Source organism: Triturus cristatus, chromosome 3_2, assembly GCF_964204655.1.
Source record: "Triturus cristatus chromosome 3_2, aTriCri1.1, whole genome shotgun sequence".
NCBI classification, from domain to species: domain Eukaryota; kingdom Metazoa; phylum Chordata; class Amphibia; order Caudata; family Salamandridae; genus Triturus; species Triturus cristatus.
In genome coordinates, this window is record NC_140584.1 from 165,567,783 (window position 1) to 165,584,365 (window position 16,583).

At 51.7% G+C, this 16,583-nt stretch overlaps 1 protein-coding gene across 4 annotated transcripts in view; it reads right to left on the minus strand.

Annotated features, from left to right (window-relative positions):
* CEP164 (centrosomal protein 164) overlaps positions 1–16,583 on the minus strand; it is a 341,304-nt gene that overhangs the window by 9,535 nt on the left and 315,186 nt on the right. For all 4 annotated transcript variants that reach the window (XM_085647440.1, XM_085647438.1, XM_085647439.1 and 1 more), the window contains 4 exons: positions 13,960–14,077; positions 1,860–2,222; positions 1,626–1,692; positions 730–852 (listed from right to left, as the gene is read on the minus strand). In XM_085647440.1, coding sequence (XP_085503566.1) covers positions 730–852; positions 1,626–1,692; positions 1,860–2,222; positions 13,960–14,077 — 671 coding nt within the window. The remainder of the gene's footprint in view (positions 1–729; positions 853–1,625; positions 1,693–1,859; positions 2,223–13,959; positions 14,078–16,583) is intronic.

Genomic DNA, 16,583 nt, shown 5'->3' on the forward strand with positions numbered 1-16,583 from the left:
AATATTTAAGTGCCCAAGGACCCAAAAACTCAACTCATGCCCAATCTTAGGTCAAACTAGTGAATCCCCTAAATACAGATAATGCAGGGCAAGGTATTTCTCAGGCGCTTCTTTTGCACTATTTGAGGTGGAAAAACTCAAAACTGGTGCTTTTTGCCTGCAAGACGTGAGCAAGTTTCACCAGGCATAATTCAAGTATGCAAAAAAACTCTTGGGATGGGCCACCCAGAGTAATCAAGAGTCAGTCGCAAACATCAGTTGGGGCCTGAACTGGGACTTCGATTACACTTGGAAGGAGCGTTTGGGGGACAGGGAGACTAACCTAAAGGGGTCTCACGGCTGTAGGTATCTTGCGTAATCAATACACCTTTCACCACATACAATTTCAACAAAAAGTGTTCATTTCAACTGCTTTCTGTGATAGCGGTTTCAGGATTTTGTGACTGCAGCAACAGATGTGCAGGACAGTAGGTAGGAAGAAGGGACAGAAGGTAGAAAGAAGGGACAGTAGGTAGAAAGAAGAGAAAGTAGGCAGGAAGAAGGGACAGTAGTTTTGGGCACACAGCCAAGATGAGTAGTAAGTACAAAGTAAGACAGGATGAAGGGCGAGGTGCACAGGGTAGGGACTGTAAGTGGATACTGCATGACGTCCTCTTACAGTTCACAAATTATCATAAAGGTAGCCAGTGCCCATGCATCTTACACAGTCACACAACCTTCAAAGGATACACTTTGGGGTCGTTCTTAAAGTTTTCCAGCCACCTCTTGTTGGAGTCAATCATTCCCTGGACAGAGTGGTAGCCGTTCTCAGGGATCCTGGGTTGGGAGTGCTGCAAGAGGCGTAGCTGTTCACTGCCAACAGGAAAAGAAGAAACAACAAAAATAAAAATTAATCTTGAGCGCTATGTTGGAAATGGTGTCTCAGACGGAGGGGCTGGCACTTCGGGCCATGTTCAGACTGCACCATAGACAATACTGGCAGCGTACAGGTGCTGGCTTTCTGACACGTGTGGTTCACATGGACCAGGTGCTGCCAGTAGGGGAATGGCCATTGTTTACCACTTGGATGAATAACGTGCGGTTTACAAATGACACCTGGTGACACATTTGACCCTGTGATCTTGACAGGATAGGAAGTCTGGCTGTGCACTCCACATTACAGCCGGTGACATTGAAGGCAGTGCAATCTTCCAATGCACTGCACCTGACCCACAGTAAGATTACCTCCCAGGCCTGGACAGTCGCCCTTGCTTTTCCCCCAATTCTTTTACATTGCGACAGAGCATGGGAGATCTACCAGTTGTACCTCTGACCCACTACCAATGATATCTATGAGGTGAGCAGGCTGCTACGTTTGGACCATGCCTAAATATATCGCAGGAGGAAGGCAGCTTTACATATGCCTGAAGCCTGCACTGTCAATCTGCTACAGATAGTCTTTGACTGCGCTGCTCAGCAGTCTGTGGTGGTCTGCATCTGGCACTCATCTTTCTTGGGGATTGAGACGGAGTCATGGATCTACTTGGGTTACTGCAGGTTGGTGGCATGTGGCTGGTGCCCACTCACACAGGCCCATTAAGCACCTGGGAACTGTGCACCCACCGTCCCACCAGAATACCACATACCTTGCGGATATGTATCCCAGTTTACTCTCCAAGGGTGCTGGGCTTCCACTGAGTGAAGGAATCCCACCTGAAAGATAGACAGAGATCACAGACACAATAGGCTAAGAGTCCCAACACACCCAGAGATACTGAACACATAACAATAATGACAAACACCACTCTTAACAGAACTTGTTGAGATGCACAAACCCAGCCAATCTTATGGAGTATATTGAAGCAACACTCACAACTTACATGGGAAGTACTTGCGGCATTTCTCCATCAGGATGGTGTCCACAGACTGTGATGTAGAGGCAAGATTAGTGTTCAATGCTGGGGACCAGGTCCACTTGTTTGAGAGACCAACGTGGTGGGATGGGAAGGGGCCAGTGGCAGCCTGCGCCCGGGCCAGTGATGTGTAGGCGGATAAGGGTAGCCCAGTGGGCGGAGCAGGAGGCACTTGAATTGGCGACGAGGTATAGGTGGGCAAGCCAGGATTGCTGAGAGAGCCCAGAACACTCAGCACCCCATTTAATTCACTGGTGATCCGCTGAAGAGAGTCGCTCAGATACTGCACCTTGTTGCGTTGAGGAAACTGAAGCTCAGCTGGCAGCTCATCTGAGGAAAGAAGATTTGTGTGAAATGAAGCTTTTAATACCAGTCCCCCATCTACTGCACCCAGCTAGCACCTCAAAAGGAATGGCACTTACAAACTACCTACATGGTGGGAGTCAGAGAAACCTAAAAGGGTTGCTTCCTTTCAGGGTTCAGAAAGAGAGCTCACGACTGGCCGCGAACATTGTGTTGTTCACGGTGGCATGCCCTACAAGCGAGTGTCATACTGGGATGGACAGTGAAACTCTATGGGTGGTATGGTTTTGATGTGTTTGAAGCTGGCTCTACAAAAGTGCTACAGACGTGGTTAGGGAACTCAGTAGGCCTTCAGTTGCAGGCAAAAGGTGGGAGTTATGTGAGGACTACATGCAGTGATACTGTTCAAATCACCATCTCAGTGCCATACATTGTAAATTTGTACAAATGTGATTTAAATGTGCACTGCAAATATGTACAATCACACTTCACATGCACAGTCTCAAACTGTTTCTCTTCCCATTAATACTGCTCCCCAGCTAGGTTTGTGCTATGTGAACAAGTTAACTTTGGTAATGCTCAATCTGGTGGACACTCTTAACTGCCGGCAGATTCCTCACCACTTGAATCAAATTAGATGTCTGCCTGGATCCAAAAACTTTGCTACAGCACTCTTGCAATGGGAGGTGGTGCCACAACCCGAATCTCGGCTCCAGAACCACCGCGGACATGACGAACAAGTTACTTACCTTCGGTAACGATGTATCTGTAAGAAACATTAGTTAGTTAGATTCCTAACCTTAGAATATCCCCAGGCGTCAGACTGGATCCGGAAGATTTTGTGTCAGCAATACCCCTTTGCGCGTCGCTAGGCGTCGTCTGCGGCTCCGCGTCCGTCGTCGGCGTCGTGCGCCGGAATGACGTCGTCGGAGTACTTAAGACGCCGCCCTCGCGCGCTGACGTCAGTTCTTGTACATAGCCTTCCGCGCCAGGAACGCAGAGCCATGCAAAGACCGACACTGGTGCCAAAAATAAAATCTAGGGGCCTGAAAAGGATAACCTTAACCCTAGATGTCAGTTCGCAGAACGGGGAGGATGGGTGGGTCGGTGAGGAATCTAACTAACTAATGTTTCTTACAGATACATCGTTACCGAAGGTAAGTAACTTGTTCATCTGAAAGAAACACGTTAGTTAGATTCCTCAACTTAGAATAGATACCCAAGCAATACCATCCCCGGTGGTGGGTCTGCGAACCAAGATCACACCAGAAAGTCCTGGAGGACAGAACGGCCAAGAAGCCATCCCTCCGGACTTGGCTGTCAAGGCAATAATGCCTGGCAAACGTGTGTAGCGAAGCCCACGTCGCCGTCTGACAGATGTCCTGCAAAGGGACTCCCCGTCCCAAGGCAGTAGTAGCCGCTGTGGCCCGAGTAGAATGGGCGCGCAGCCCAACAGGAGGGTCCTTTTTTGCCAAAGAGTAACAAATTTTGATGCACAAAACGACCCACCGAGAGATGGTCCGTTTGTGCACAGCTTTCCCCTTCTTAGCACCCACGTATCCAACGAAAAGTTGGTCGTCCACCCGGAACTGCTTTGTGCGGTCCAAATAAAAGGAGAGCGCACGTTTTGGGTCCAGACGGTGGAGCCTCTCTTCCTCTTTGGAAGGATGCGGAGGCGGAAAGAAGGTGGGCAAGGTGACAGACTGCCCAAGATGAAATGGAGTCACTACTTTCGGAAGAAAGGAGGGACGAGGCCGAAGGACAACCTTGTCCGGATGAACAGACAGAAAAGGAGGCTTAGAAGATAAAGCCTGGAGCTCACTCACCCGTCTAGCCGAGGTGATGGCTACCAGAAAAGCAGTCTTAAGAGTCAGAAGACGAAGAGGACAATTGTGAAGAGGCTCGAAGGGAGCGCACATCAGGAATGTCAAGACCAGATTCAAGTCCCACTGAGGCATTACAAAAGGGACAGGAGGGAACGTGTGAGTAATGCCTTTGAGAAAGCGTGTAACCACAGGGGACTTGAAAAGAGAAGGCTGATCAGGAAGCCGCAAGAAGGCAGAGATAGCAGCAAGATAACCTTTCAGGGTGCCCAGGGCAGAGCCCTGCCGGGCCAAAGAAAGAAGAAAGAGGAGAACCTCAGAAAGAGGGGCGGAAAGGGGATCCACAGCCTTTGCTGTGCACCATGCCACAAATTTGTTCCACCGGCAGGCGTATACCGACTTTGTGGAGGGACGCCTGGCTGCCAGAATGATATCACAGACTTCAGGAGGCAAGTCAAATGGCATCAACTGCCGCCGCTCAATCTCCACGCATGGAGGTGGAGGCTGGACAGGTTCGGGTGGAGGACCGTCCCCTGCTGCTGCGACAGAAGATCCTCCCGAAGGGGCAGACGTATCGGAGGATCGGTCAACATACTGAGTAGCTCGGGATACCAGTATCTTCGTGCCCAATCCGGAGCCACCAAGATGACTTGGGCCCGGTCGTGCCTGATCTTCTTCAGCACTCTGGGCAGAAGTGGTATAGGCATGCAACAGACCGCAACTCCACTCGTGACGAAAAGCGTCGCCGAGCGAGTGCCGCCTTGGAAATTCCAACGCGCAGAACTGCTGACATTGCGCGTTCTCTTCGGTGGCGAATAGATCTAACCAAGGCTCTCCCCACTGCTGAAAGAGACCTTGCGCCACTTCGGAGTTCAGACGCCATTCGCGATCCATCATGCACCGGCGGCTGAGTTCGTCCGCTCTGGCGTTCAGAGAGCCCGCCAGATGTTGAACCACTAGGGTGACGCCCTGGTGTTCCAGCCACGTCCAGAGGCGCAGAGCCTCCTGACAAAGGGTCCACGACCCTACCCCGCCCTGTTTGTTGCAATACCACATGGCGGTGGTGTTGTCCGTGAACACCTGCACAACACTGCCCCTGACAGAGGGAAGGAAGGCTTTCAGTGCAAGTCGGATCGCTCTCAACTCCAACAGGTTGATGTGGAGACGAGACTCCGCCGGAGACCAGAGGCCTCTGATCTCCGCCTCTCCCATATGGCCACCCCATCCCAGGAGGGACGCATCCTTCACTACGACATGCTCCGGTTGGGGAAGGGAGAGGCTTCTGCCCATGACCCAATCGCGGTCGGTGAGCCACCACTGCAACTGCTGTGCAGTGTCCTCCGAGATCAAGACATGGTCGGACAGGTTGCCGTGATGCTGGGCCCACTGAAACTTCAGGTCCCACTGCAGAGCCCGCATGCGCCGCCTGGCGTGATGCACTAGTAGGATGCAGGAGGCCATCAGCCCCAGAAACCGCAACACTAGCCTGACCGAAACCCAGGATAGAGGCCGAAAGATGGGAATCAGGGCCTGTATATCCCGCTGTTCCGGTGGATAGACCCGGAACTGCGCCGAATCGAGAACCGCTCCGATGAAGAGGAGCTTCTGAGAGGGACTCAGGTGTGACTTCGGCACGTTGATGGAAAACCCCAGCAAATGCAGGAGATCCGCCGTAGTCTGGAGGTGGGAGACGACTGTCTGGGGCGAGCCCGCCTTCAACAACCAGTCGTCGAGATAGGGGAAGACTGGAACCCCTGATCTGCGCAGATGAGCTGCGACCACCGCCATCACTTTCGTGAACACCCGAGGGGCACTGGTGAGGCCGAAGGGGAGCACGGTAAACTGAAAGTGCTCTTGGCCCACCGTGAACCGCAGGTAACGCCGGTGGGCCGGCAGGACGGGGATGTGGAAATAAGCGTCCTGCAAGTCCAACGCTACCATCCAGTCTCCGGGGTCTAGGGCAGCTAGAACCTGAGCCAAAGTCAACATCTTGAACCGTTCCTTCCGGAGGAAGGCATTGACGTTCCGAAGGTCCAAGATAGGGCGTAGGCCCCCTTTGCCCTTCTTGGGAACCAGAAAGTAGTGGGAATAACAACCACGACCTACTTCTGGGCTCGGAACGCGCTCGACGGCCCCCTTGGCCAAGAGGGCGGAAACTTCCTCGTGGAGAAGATGCAAATCATCCCCCGAGATACGGTGGTGCTGCGGTGGCATGGCTGGAGGGGTCGTCTCGAAGGGAAGGAAGTAGCCCCTTCGGACGATTTGCAGCACCCACCTGTCCGATGTGATGGACCGCCAGTGGAGCAGGTGATGGCGAACTCTGCCGCCCACTGGCGTGGAATGGGCCTGAAAGCTCGGACTAGGAAGGCTTTGAGGCGGATGCTGCCGGGGTGGATGTGGGCTGACCTCGTCGTCCTCCAGATCCGCCGCGGCGGAAACCACGTCCGCGACCGCGCGTAGGTTGGTTCTGCGGCTGGTGGCTAGGCGCACGTGAGGAGGCACCCCTTCCTTGGCCACGAAAGGGGCGAAAAGCGGAAGATTGCGACCGCGGGGCCGATAGGCCCAAGGACTTGGCCGTAGCCCCGGAGTCCTTAAAGCGATTCAGCGCACTGTCCGCCTTCTCGCCAAACAGGCGAGTGCCATCAAACGGCATGTCCATGAGAGTGCTCTGGACATCGCCGGAAAACGACGTGGACCGCAGCCAGGCGTGGCGTCGAAGCGCCACAGTGGTGGAAATGGCCCTACCCAGCGAGTCCGTGGTGTCAAGCCCACAACGTATAGCATGTCGCGCGGCATCCCTCCCATCGGCCAGAGCCTGGGTAAGTCGTGTCTGGACCTCCTCCGGACACAGGGGCAGCGCGTCCTCCACCGCATCCCACAGAGAGTGGGAATAACGGTCCAAGAGACAAGCGGTGTTCAAAGACCGCAGGCCCAAACTAAGGGAAGAGAACAGTTTCTTGCCAAACTGCTCCAGTCTCTTGGAATCCCGGTCCGGCGGGGCGGTCGGGAAAGAGGATTGGGAGGTGGAGGCCTGGATAACCAGGCTCTCAGGGGTAGGGTGTTGGGACAGAAAACTGGGGTCGCCCGGAGCAGGGCGGTGGCGCCTGGCAACGTTCCTGTCCACAGGAGGAACTGTGGAGGGCTTGGACCAGGTGCCCTGTAGAACGTCAGTGAGGGCCTCATTGAATGGCAGCAGAGGCTCAGTGGAGCTTGCTGTAGACTGAAGCACCTCAGTGAGGACGTTCGTCCTCACAGCCACGGCAGGTAGCTCGAGCCCAAGGGCTGCGGCCGCCTTGCGCAGCACCACGGAGAAAGCAGCACCCTCCTCCGAAGCCACAGTCGGAGGAGAGATGAATCCAGTGTCTGGTGAGGTATCCAGACCACTGGCCTCCCCCAGTTCATCTGCCCAGTCCTGGGACAGTTGGGCCTGATCGGCCAGAGGATCCTCGGATCCCTCCCAGTAGTCCCCATCATCCGACTCCTGGTGTAGAGGAGAAAGTAACGGAGCCGGGCGGTAGACAAAATGTGTCTCTAGCGGCGTCGATCTCGCGTCCATCGACGCCGGACCGGCGCCGGGCCCGGAGCGGGACTGAACTGGGGTACGACGTCGAGCGGGGTCGACGTCGGCGTCGGGGGTGGAACCGGAGTCGACGCCGGTGGAGGAGGCGTGACAAGGTTGACCGGCGTCGACGGGGACTCGAGAACGGGTCCCTCGGCGCTTGCGGCGTCGAGGCCGGAGCCGTCAACGGCGCCGGGGCCGGAGCCGCCGGCTGGCAAGGCAGCCCAGTCGGGTCCGCGGGGCCCGAAGGCGCACCAGCGGGCGCCGACGGCGGAGCCAGGCTCCTCATGGCCGAGAGGAAGGCACTGACTTCCGCCGGCGTCGCGTTAGTCCCAGGGACCGGAGGGTATGGGGACGGACGCGGCGCCTGCGGCTCCGCCGGAGCCGCGGGGGTAGAACCACCCTGACCCTCGACCGAGTCGCGCGACCGGCGAGGGGAGTCCGAAGAGCGATGTCGCCTCTTGGACTTCTTGGAATGCTTCGACTTACCCGAAGACTTTGATCCCGACGACCGATGGTGACGTCGGCTGCGGCTCCGCGACCGATCCTTGGACCTCCTCCTGGACCGGGATCGAGAGGCGCGCGGAGCCGAGTGGCGAATCTCGAGAAGCTTACGGGACCGCTCCCGTCTAGCCTTCGAGGTCAGGGCCTTACAGTCCGAGCACGACTCCGCGTCGTGGTCGAGGCCCAAGCAGTACAGGCACCGGCGGTGATGGTCCGTAACCGACATCAATCGGCTACAGTCCGTACAGGCTTTAAACCCAGGCATCCTACCGGCACCGGTGTCGATTGACAGGATCAAAAAGGACCAAAAAGTTAGTCAAAAATTGACTAAAGGGGTAGCTCTCCCGGATCTGCGCTTACTGGCGCGGAAAGAAGAAGAACTGACGTCAGCGCGCGAGGGCGGCGTCTAAGTACTCCGACGACGTCATTCCGGCGCACGACGCCGACGACGGACGCGGAGCCGCAGACGACGCCTAGCGACGCGCAAGGGGTATTGCTGACGAAAAATCTTCCGGATCCAGTCTGACGCCTGGGGATATTCTAAGGTGAGGAATCTAACTAACGTGTTTCTTTCAGATATCATAAGCTTAAACAGGCCACTACCGCTGCATACAACGTCAGTTGCCCGTTCTTTTTTTCCACAGTCTGATGTGTGGAGATGAGTCTGCAGAGACTGACAAATGTTGAACTGCATGAATTAACTGGGACCTTAAGTGAACAGCAGCACAACCACATCTCTAAATTTGGGAGGTTGGTAGGATCGATCAGGAATCCATAGGTAAATAGAGCATCTGTCAGAAATATCATCATTGAATGTAAGAAACAGTCATCAGACGATTGCAGATTTTTCACCTCTTGAATCAATACCCAAGCAGACCCTCTACAGTTGAGGCTATAATGCCGATGAAGGTGTAAATCGAAGCCCATGTATCCACCAAGCAGATCTCAAGGATGGGAATACCTGTCAATAGAGAAGAATAAAAGGCCTTTGTCCTGGTAGAATGGGCTCCACTTTCCTCAGGAGACTACTCCTTGGTAAGAGCCTTTCAGATTGATGCACAGCACAATCCAGCAGGAGATTGTTTACTTCAGAATAGCCACACCTTTCTTCAAGCCAGCATAGCCAAGGTAAAGCTGGTTGTCAGTCCGGTATTGGTGCATTGCTAATATGAAAACGCAAGGTCCTTCAAGTATCCAGACAGTAGAGGCTGTCCTGATCTATGATATGTGGAGGAGGTGGGAAGAAGGTTAGCAAAGTGATACAGTGGCCCATGTGAAATGGGGTGATAGTTTTCAACAATAAAGGAGCCTTGGTCCTGAGAACCAGCCTGTACATTAAAATGTAACGGAATGAGGATGAACAAACAAGGCCTGCAGCAGGCTATCCCACCAAGCTTAGGGAGCGGCAATAAAAAACACAGTCTTTCAAAGTAAGCAACCGCAGTCCAAAACTGTGCAAGGCTCAAAGGGTGAACCCATCAAGAACACCAAGTTAAGAACCCCCTGGGGCATACCAATAGGAGAAGTAGCAAACAAATGGAAAGAACCTTTTCAGAAAAGGCATACCTAATTGAAATGTAAACCCCAGTAGTGGGCCTGGTAAACAAACAGAAGCAGAACAGGACCACAAATGTCCCTTAACAGTGCCAAAGGCCAAGGAAAGCACAAAACGGAAAACATCAAACAATCAAACTTTGAGGGGTGTCAACTTCCACCTTCATGCACCAATAGACAAAACTGAATCAACGCCAGAATAAACATTCAATGAGAGTCGACAAGCCGACAAGATCACTACCACCACTTCAATAGGCAGATCAAATGATCTAAGAATTCCCCGCTCAATCTCCAGGCTTTGGCTAATCTGGTGCATAGTAAGTCGTCTGCACGCTGTACTAGCACAGCTTCTTCAGGACACGAGGAAGCATAGGGAATGGAGGAAAAGTGTAATGGAGATGGAAGTCCCACTTCAGACTGAATGAGTCTTTCACAGCTCCTAGTGATGAAAACTGCATGGCCAGCAGTTCACAGATATGTAGTAAGTGTTTCTTGTGAGTGGCAAAAAGTCCTATGGAGGGGTGCCTGGGGGAAGGCGCAAATCCTGAATGACAATATGGCGCCGAGAAAGTTGTCCCACACATTTAGGGAGCACAACTAATTGTTCACAGCCAGCCAGACATTGAGCTGCCACCCTGTTTATTGGCATGCCACGTTGCGATTGAGTTGTCTGTCAAGACCTGCACTGATGGACGAAGAATAACGGGCAGAACAAATCAAAGGTAAGGCGTATCATTCGAGCAGGTTGATGGTGGGATTTCTGCACCTAGGGAGATCAGAGACATTTGATCACTAGCACATTGAGATGTTTGCTCCCAACCAAGGTAAGATGCATTGGTCAACACCAAGGCCAAGGCCATGGTTGGCGGAGGAAAGAAAGGTCTTGCACATGTGAGGTGCTCTACCACTATCCACCATTGCAGGTCCTAAGCTGCTTCCTGGGAAATCTGGATGCTGTGTGAGGACTCCTTATCGCAGGGCCCACTGGAAACTAAGGCACGCTGTAGGATGCGCATGTGCCACCAAAAGTGTGGCACGATTTAGATGTAGGAGGCAAGCAGACCCAGACTATGCCGAAAGTTTAGGGCTGGTAGAAGAGCTTTCTGCCAGAATATCATGATCCTTACCAAAATGGCCCAAACCCATAGGGAAGGCAGGTAGGTAGGCCTTGAAGGAGATTAAGTCCAGTTCCATTCTAATGAAGACGAGACGTCAGGTAGGCAGAAAATAAGACATCTAAAGACTAAAAGAAAACCCCGAGTTGAACAGTAAAGAGGCTGTCAACTGCAAGTGGTTCAGCACCAGCTATGATGAGCCCACATTCAGCCACCAGTCATCAAGGTACAGGAATAGAGAACCCCTGACCTGCAAAGGTGTGCTGCAACCACCACCATTACACCATCAAGAGACATCATCCAGTCCCCTAGCACCTGAGCCAGACACTGCATTTTGAACTCTTTGCAGAAAAACTAGCTCAGAACACAGAGGTCTAGAATGAGAAGGAGGTTACAATCCTTCTTGGGAACAAGAAAATGCATAGAATGGCATCCATGCATGATCTCAGCTTTCTGCACCAATTCTACAGCCCCCTTGCTCAAAGTGTCATAATATTCTACTTTGAGATTTGAGCCTGGTTGCCGAAGATGAATGTGGAAAAAGTAGGGATGGAAGGATTAGCACTAGAAGGGACGGGCCTATCCTTTCTTAACAATATGGATTACCCAAAGGTTTGTAGTAATAGACTGCCAGTATTTGGTATGGTAGGTCATCCCACACCCAGGGTTCTCTCACAGGGCATGTGTGTTCCTTTAAGCATGGTTTAAAAAGCTTAGCTGGGGATGCCATGGAAGAAGAGGAGGAGGAATGTTGCTGCTACTTTCTTCTGGGACCTAGGAACAACCATGCACGTTCTTTACAAAGCTGCAAGAACTTGTTTAATTGCTCCACAGGCTGTAAGGGCTGGTGTTTTCGAAAGGGATGCCTGGGAGGAACCTCTGAATTTGAGGTACTGGAGATGAAACTGGCAAGTTGGGGAGGCCAAGTCCAAAAGAATGGGCCACGGTCTGTCCTTACCTAAAACGGTACGGAGGGGAGTCGGCCTTTTCAACAAAAAATTAAATGCCACTGAGGGCATGTCCTATATGTTTGCCTGGACGTTGCTTGGACGTTACCTGAAAAACAGGTAAATCACATCCAGGCAGGGCGATGGATGATAAAGGAGACATTCATGGAAAACGAGTTACAAAGTCAACTGCGTCCAGAATACAAAACATTATTTGCTTCACCGCATATTGAATGATATGCACAACTGCTGCGAAATAAACACAGACCTGTTTGGAAAGGTTCAGAATAACCTGCCGTACCATCTTCCACAAGGAATGATGCCAGAAGACAAGTCGAGATAAAAGATCACAAAGCAAGTCTGCCAAGTAGGAATCTTTCTTCATATAGCCTTGATTTTCTTAAGACTCCCTATTGGAGGAGTGGAGAGAAAGGAAACAAAATTCTTCTTGGTAGTACAGGAGGTCCAGACCACAAGGCTTACTGGAGAGGGATAAACAGTCAAACATTTTGGATCTCCTGGAGCAGGACGATGAAGATGAGCAACCTAACTGACAGCAGACACAGAAGCCAGCTTGTGACAAGCTACCAAAATGGGGTTGAACAGGGCATCACTGTAGGGAAGCAAAGGATCATTGCAGATGAGGCAGACTGGAGATTGGCCTTGTTCCTCCTCGACAGGTAACGATAATTAGAGGACCTCAGTGGGCTTAATCAGGGCCACCGTAAATTAAGCAATTTCTTCTATTGGAAACCCCAAGGGCAGCTCAAAACAACCTCCAGAGGGGTTAAGGTCATTAACATTTCAGGGGGACAGGTAGTCACAGGCATCAGAACTCATAGAAGGAAGAGGTGCCCCTCTTCCTACTGTTGTCATCATCAGGATAGAAATCAGGAAAATGAACTAATATCATAGATAAAAATGCCACCAGGTTTGCCATAGTACTCCTTACTAGGCAAAGGTCTGAAATGCACTTCTTTCACATACTGCTGCTCCTTGCATCTGAACCCGATTAGAATGGCTTTAGTCTTCTGAAAATCCATCATATCGTGACACGGATCCAAAGCCAGCACTGGTGGTGCGTATGGAGCTGCAGTTGGGAAGGCCTCTGGCCAATAAAGTGATAGGGCCGGTGGTGCGCCGTTGTGAGGTCAACCAGCACAGGGTTAGGAATGGCGACATAGGGTCAGTCAGGGTTCTTGAAAGCTTTTTAGGTCCCTCAGACACACCAGAGGGCGAGAAGGGGAGTTCTTTCTGGAAAAGGGTGAGACACATTAGTGAGTCAAGTGGACACTGCCAGGACTGCAGCACCTACTCTGGTACAAACAGTTATTCCACTAAGCCTGGATCTATGGTCGACGCAGAGACCTGGGAGTGGAACCACCTACCAGATGACCTACATTTAGAAGGGGATTTATACAGCGAGGACAAAGAGCCCCTTTTTATCTACTTGCACTTTTTCTTGAAGTAGCTTTCCTTAGATGAGATTTGATGGGAGGACTTCCTGGTCGAAGGTCAGCCAGAGGTCTGGAGTGGCACCTGAAAGGAGAATGGTGCTGTTTACCGCTGCACTCGTCCCAGACCTGAGCCATGTAGAGTTTCGCCTCTCTTTCCTCGATGGTCTTGGCATGCATGTGACCACAAACAGATGTTGTGCATGTCTGAGAGCGACATCCGCTTTCTAAAACAGTAGCAACGTTTGAAGCCAGGCAACTTTGGTGGGGACATACTAAACAAAACACTGCACTTAAAAAGTATTTGTTGCAAGTCTCAAAGGCAGCAACTTCGAATCTGTGCCCCATGGTGTGGATAAAAGAAACTGATGTCAGTGCTCTAGGATGGCAAACTGTGACTCTGGGATGTCATGTTCGAGTGGTTCAAGAGCTGAGACAGTCATGGCACCACCAGGCGGAGTGGGAGAGCTTGTTCCGGATCCACTGTGGCAACTGTAGGGATTGACAAGGTGAAGAATCTGCAGTGAGACGTATCCATCAGAAAAATGCAACACACATTTTGGGGATCGATAGTACACCTACAAAAGGAACTACAGAAAGACTACATATACTAGGGGTGGATGGCATTCACTCAGGGGGCCCAGAACAGGTACTGTAGCTAGGGTGTGTACATGATGAAAAGCCAATGCACTGCTGCCGTCTTGATGCCTTTCTTGGGGCCCACAACCATTACATAGGTGTGCTGGACACACTGCGCATCACAAAGGTAGGTCAGAGCAACCTATGGTGACAGTCTGTCATTACTTACACCGGTTAGGCGGTAGATCATTGCTGAGTATACAGCTGCTGGTGTCATCAGAATCACTGAGATCAAATGTAACGACTTTTTTTCCAGCGGTGCCTTTCAAAGTATCTTCTTCAGAGAGCTACGAAAAGAACCAGAAATGTAAATGTTAGAGTGCTCCGTAAAACCTTGATTAGCAACACACAGTCACACCTGCCTAAAGCTTCGGCTAAATGTAAATTAACCTTTAAATACACCAACAAACAAACCTAAAGAAGAAGTTATTTATCTTCGGTAACACTTTCTAGAAGGGATTATAGCCGCAGATTCACCTTTTGAATATTCACCAGGCGTCAGACTGGATCCGAAAACCTTTCCATAGGACCTCTGCACGCCAGAGGTTGGCACCTTGCGCCTCCGTACTGACTTCGTTCCCCTCCAGAAAGGACGTGTGAGGCCCATATAGACTCCACTCCAGCGTGCTTACGTCAGTTGGTTTCAAGACTGTCTGTATCGCCAGGTGCAGATCCCCAAAAGCAAATTGGTGGACTGTGTGAAGATTCCTAGGTTTGGGATCTTATTAAGGGGTAGAGTTCAAACACAGAACGGGGAGGAGGGGAAGGTCGGGGAGGAATTTGCGGGTAGATAGTCTCTATGAGAAAGCGCATCACACTCCATGCGTGCCGCACCAAACCACAAATTTGTCACAATGACAGGCATATACAGGTTTCGTCCAGGGACACCTGGCTGCCAAGACAACATCAACCACCTACAGAGAAAAGTTGAAGATGTGCAGCTGCCTCTGCTCAAACGCCATGCATGAAAGTGAAAGTTGCGAAGGCCGGGGTGGAGAACCAGACCGTTCGGCTGCATTAGCAGATACACCCCCCCTGAGAGGGGCAGCCTGATCAGAAGGCAGATGCTCAAGCCTAGGAGTTCTGGAAACAATACTCTCTGTGCCTAGTCTGGAGCCACTAGCATGTCTTGGGCCCCGTCAGTCATGATCTTCCTGACAACTTGGGATAGGAATGGTATCAGCAGAAATGCATAGAAGAGTCCTGAGTTCCACTCCAGGCAGAATGCGTCTCCGAGCAAGAGACACCTTTGAAACTCCAACACGCAAAAGTGCTGACATTGCACATACTCTGAGGTGATAAACAGATCAAGACAAGGTTCTCATTCTCGAAAGAGAGCTTGCGTCACCACCGGATGTAGCTTCCAAACCTGATCAGCTAGGCGCAGCGACTGAGCTCATCTGCCCTGGCAATCAGTAATCCTACCAGGTGCTGACCAGTAGGAAAATTCCTTTGTGGTCCAGCCATTTCTAGAGCCGCACGGCCTTCTGGCACAGGGTCCATGAACACACCCCAGCCTGTTTGTTGCAGTACCACATGGTTGTGGTGTTGTCCTTGTGCACCTCTACCAACCTCTCTTTGATGAATGGAAGGATGGCTTTCAGCACACCAAGCAGATGGCCCATAGCTCCAGAAGATTGATATATGACAGGGACTCAGTAATATACCAGAAGCCTCTGATCTCCACCTCTCCCAGATGGCCGCCCAACCCAGAGTGATGCATCAATCACCATGGTCAGCTCTGGGTGGGAAAGGGAGAGGGGTCACCCGCTGAACCAACTGATATCCAGTAACCCCCACTGCACATCACTGGCAGCCTCCTCCACAATCTGTATGTGGTCGAGAGGTGCTCTTGATGTTAGACCCTAGGACTTCAGATCCTACTGCAGAGCCCACATATGCTGCCTGGCGAACTCAGCCAGGAGGATGCAGGAGCCCATCAGTCCAGGTAGCCCTAGAGTCGACCTCACTGCAATCCAGGATTGAGGATGAAAGATGGAGGTCATAGCCTTATTGTCTTGGACTCTCTTCCCCGTGGAATAGGCACAAAACCAAACAGTGACCAGGATGGCTGTGATGAAGGGGAGCATCTGAGAAGGACTCAGGTGTGACCTTGGAATGTTTACAGTGAACCCTAAAGATAGTAGGAGGTTCGCCATAGTCTGGAGGTGATTGATTACTGTCTGCGGAAAACCTGCCTTTAACATCCAGTCATCGGGGTAGGGGGAAGACTGGCATCCTGACCTCAAATTGTGTGCTGCCACTACTGCCATCGCTTTCATGAACACCCGAGGGACATTTGTGAGTCTAAAGGGAAGCACAGTAACCTCGAAATGCTCTTCCCCCCACCACAATTGGCTGGCAGGATGGGAATATGTAAGAGTATGCATCCTGCCGGTCCAATGCCACCATCCAGTCTCCAGGTCTAGGGCGGAAAAGACCTGGGCCAGAGTGAGCATCCGGATTCATTCTGAAGAAAGATATTGAGAAGGCACAGATCTAAAATGGCTCGAAGGCTTCCATCGGTCTTGGGCACCAGAAGGCACCGGAAATAGCAACCATGCTGCTTCTGGTGCTGGCACCCTTTCTGTAGCCCCTTTGGCCAAAAGGGCTATCACCTCCTGCTGCAAAATGGAGAGATTGTCCGGATAGACAGCGGAATGTGCAGCAGGGATGAAAGGAAGGCAAGGCGTAACCTTTGCGGACAATTTGAAGGATCAACTTGACCGACGTGATCGATTGCCAACCTGGATAGAATGAGTGGATTTTGCCTTCCATCGGGTGACTGTGACT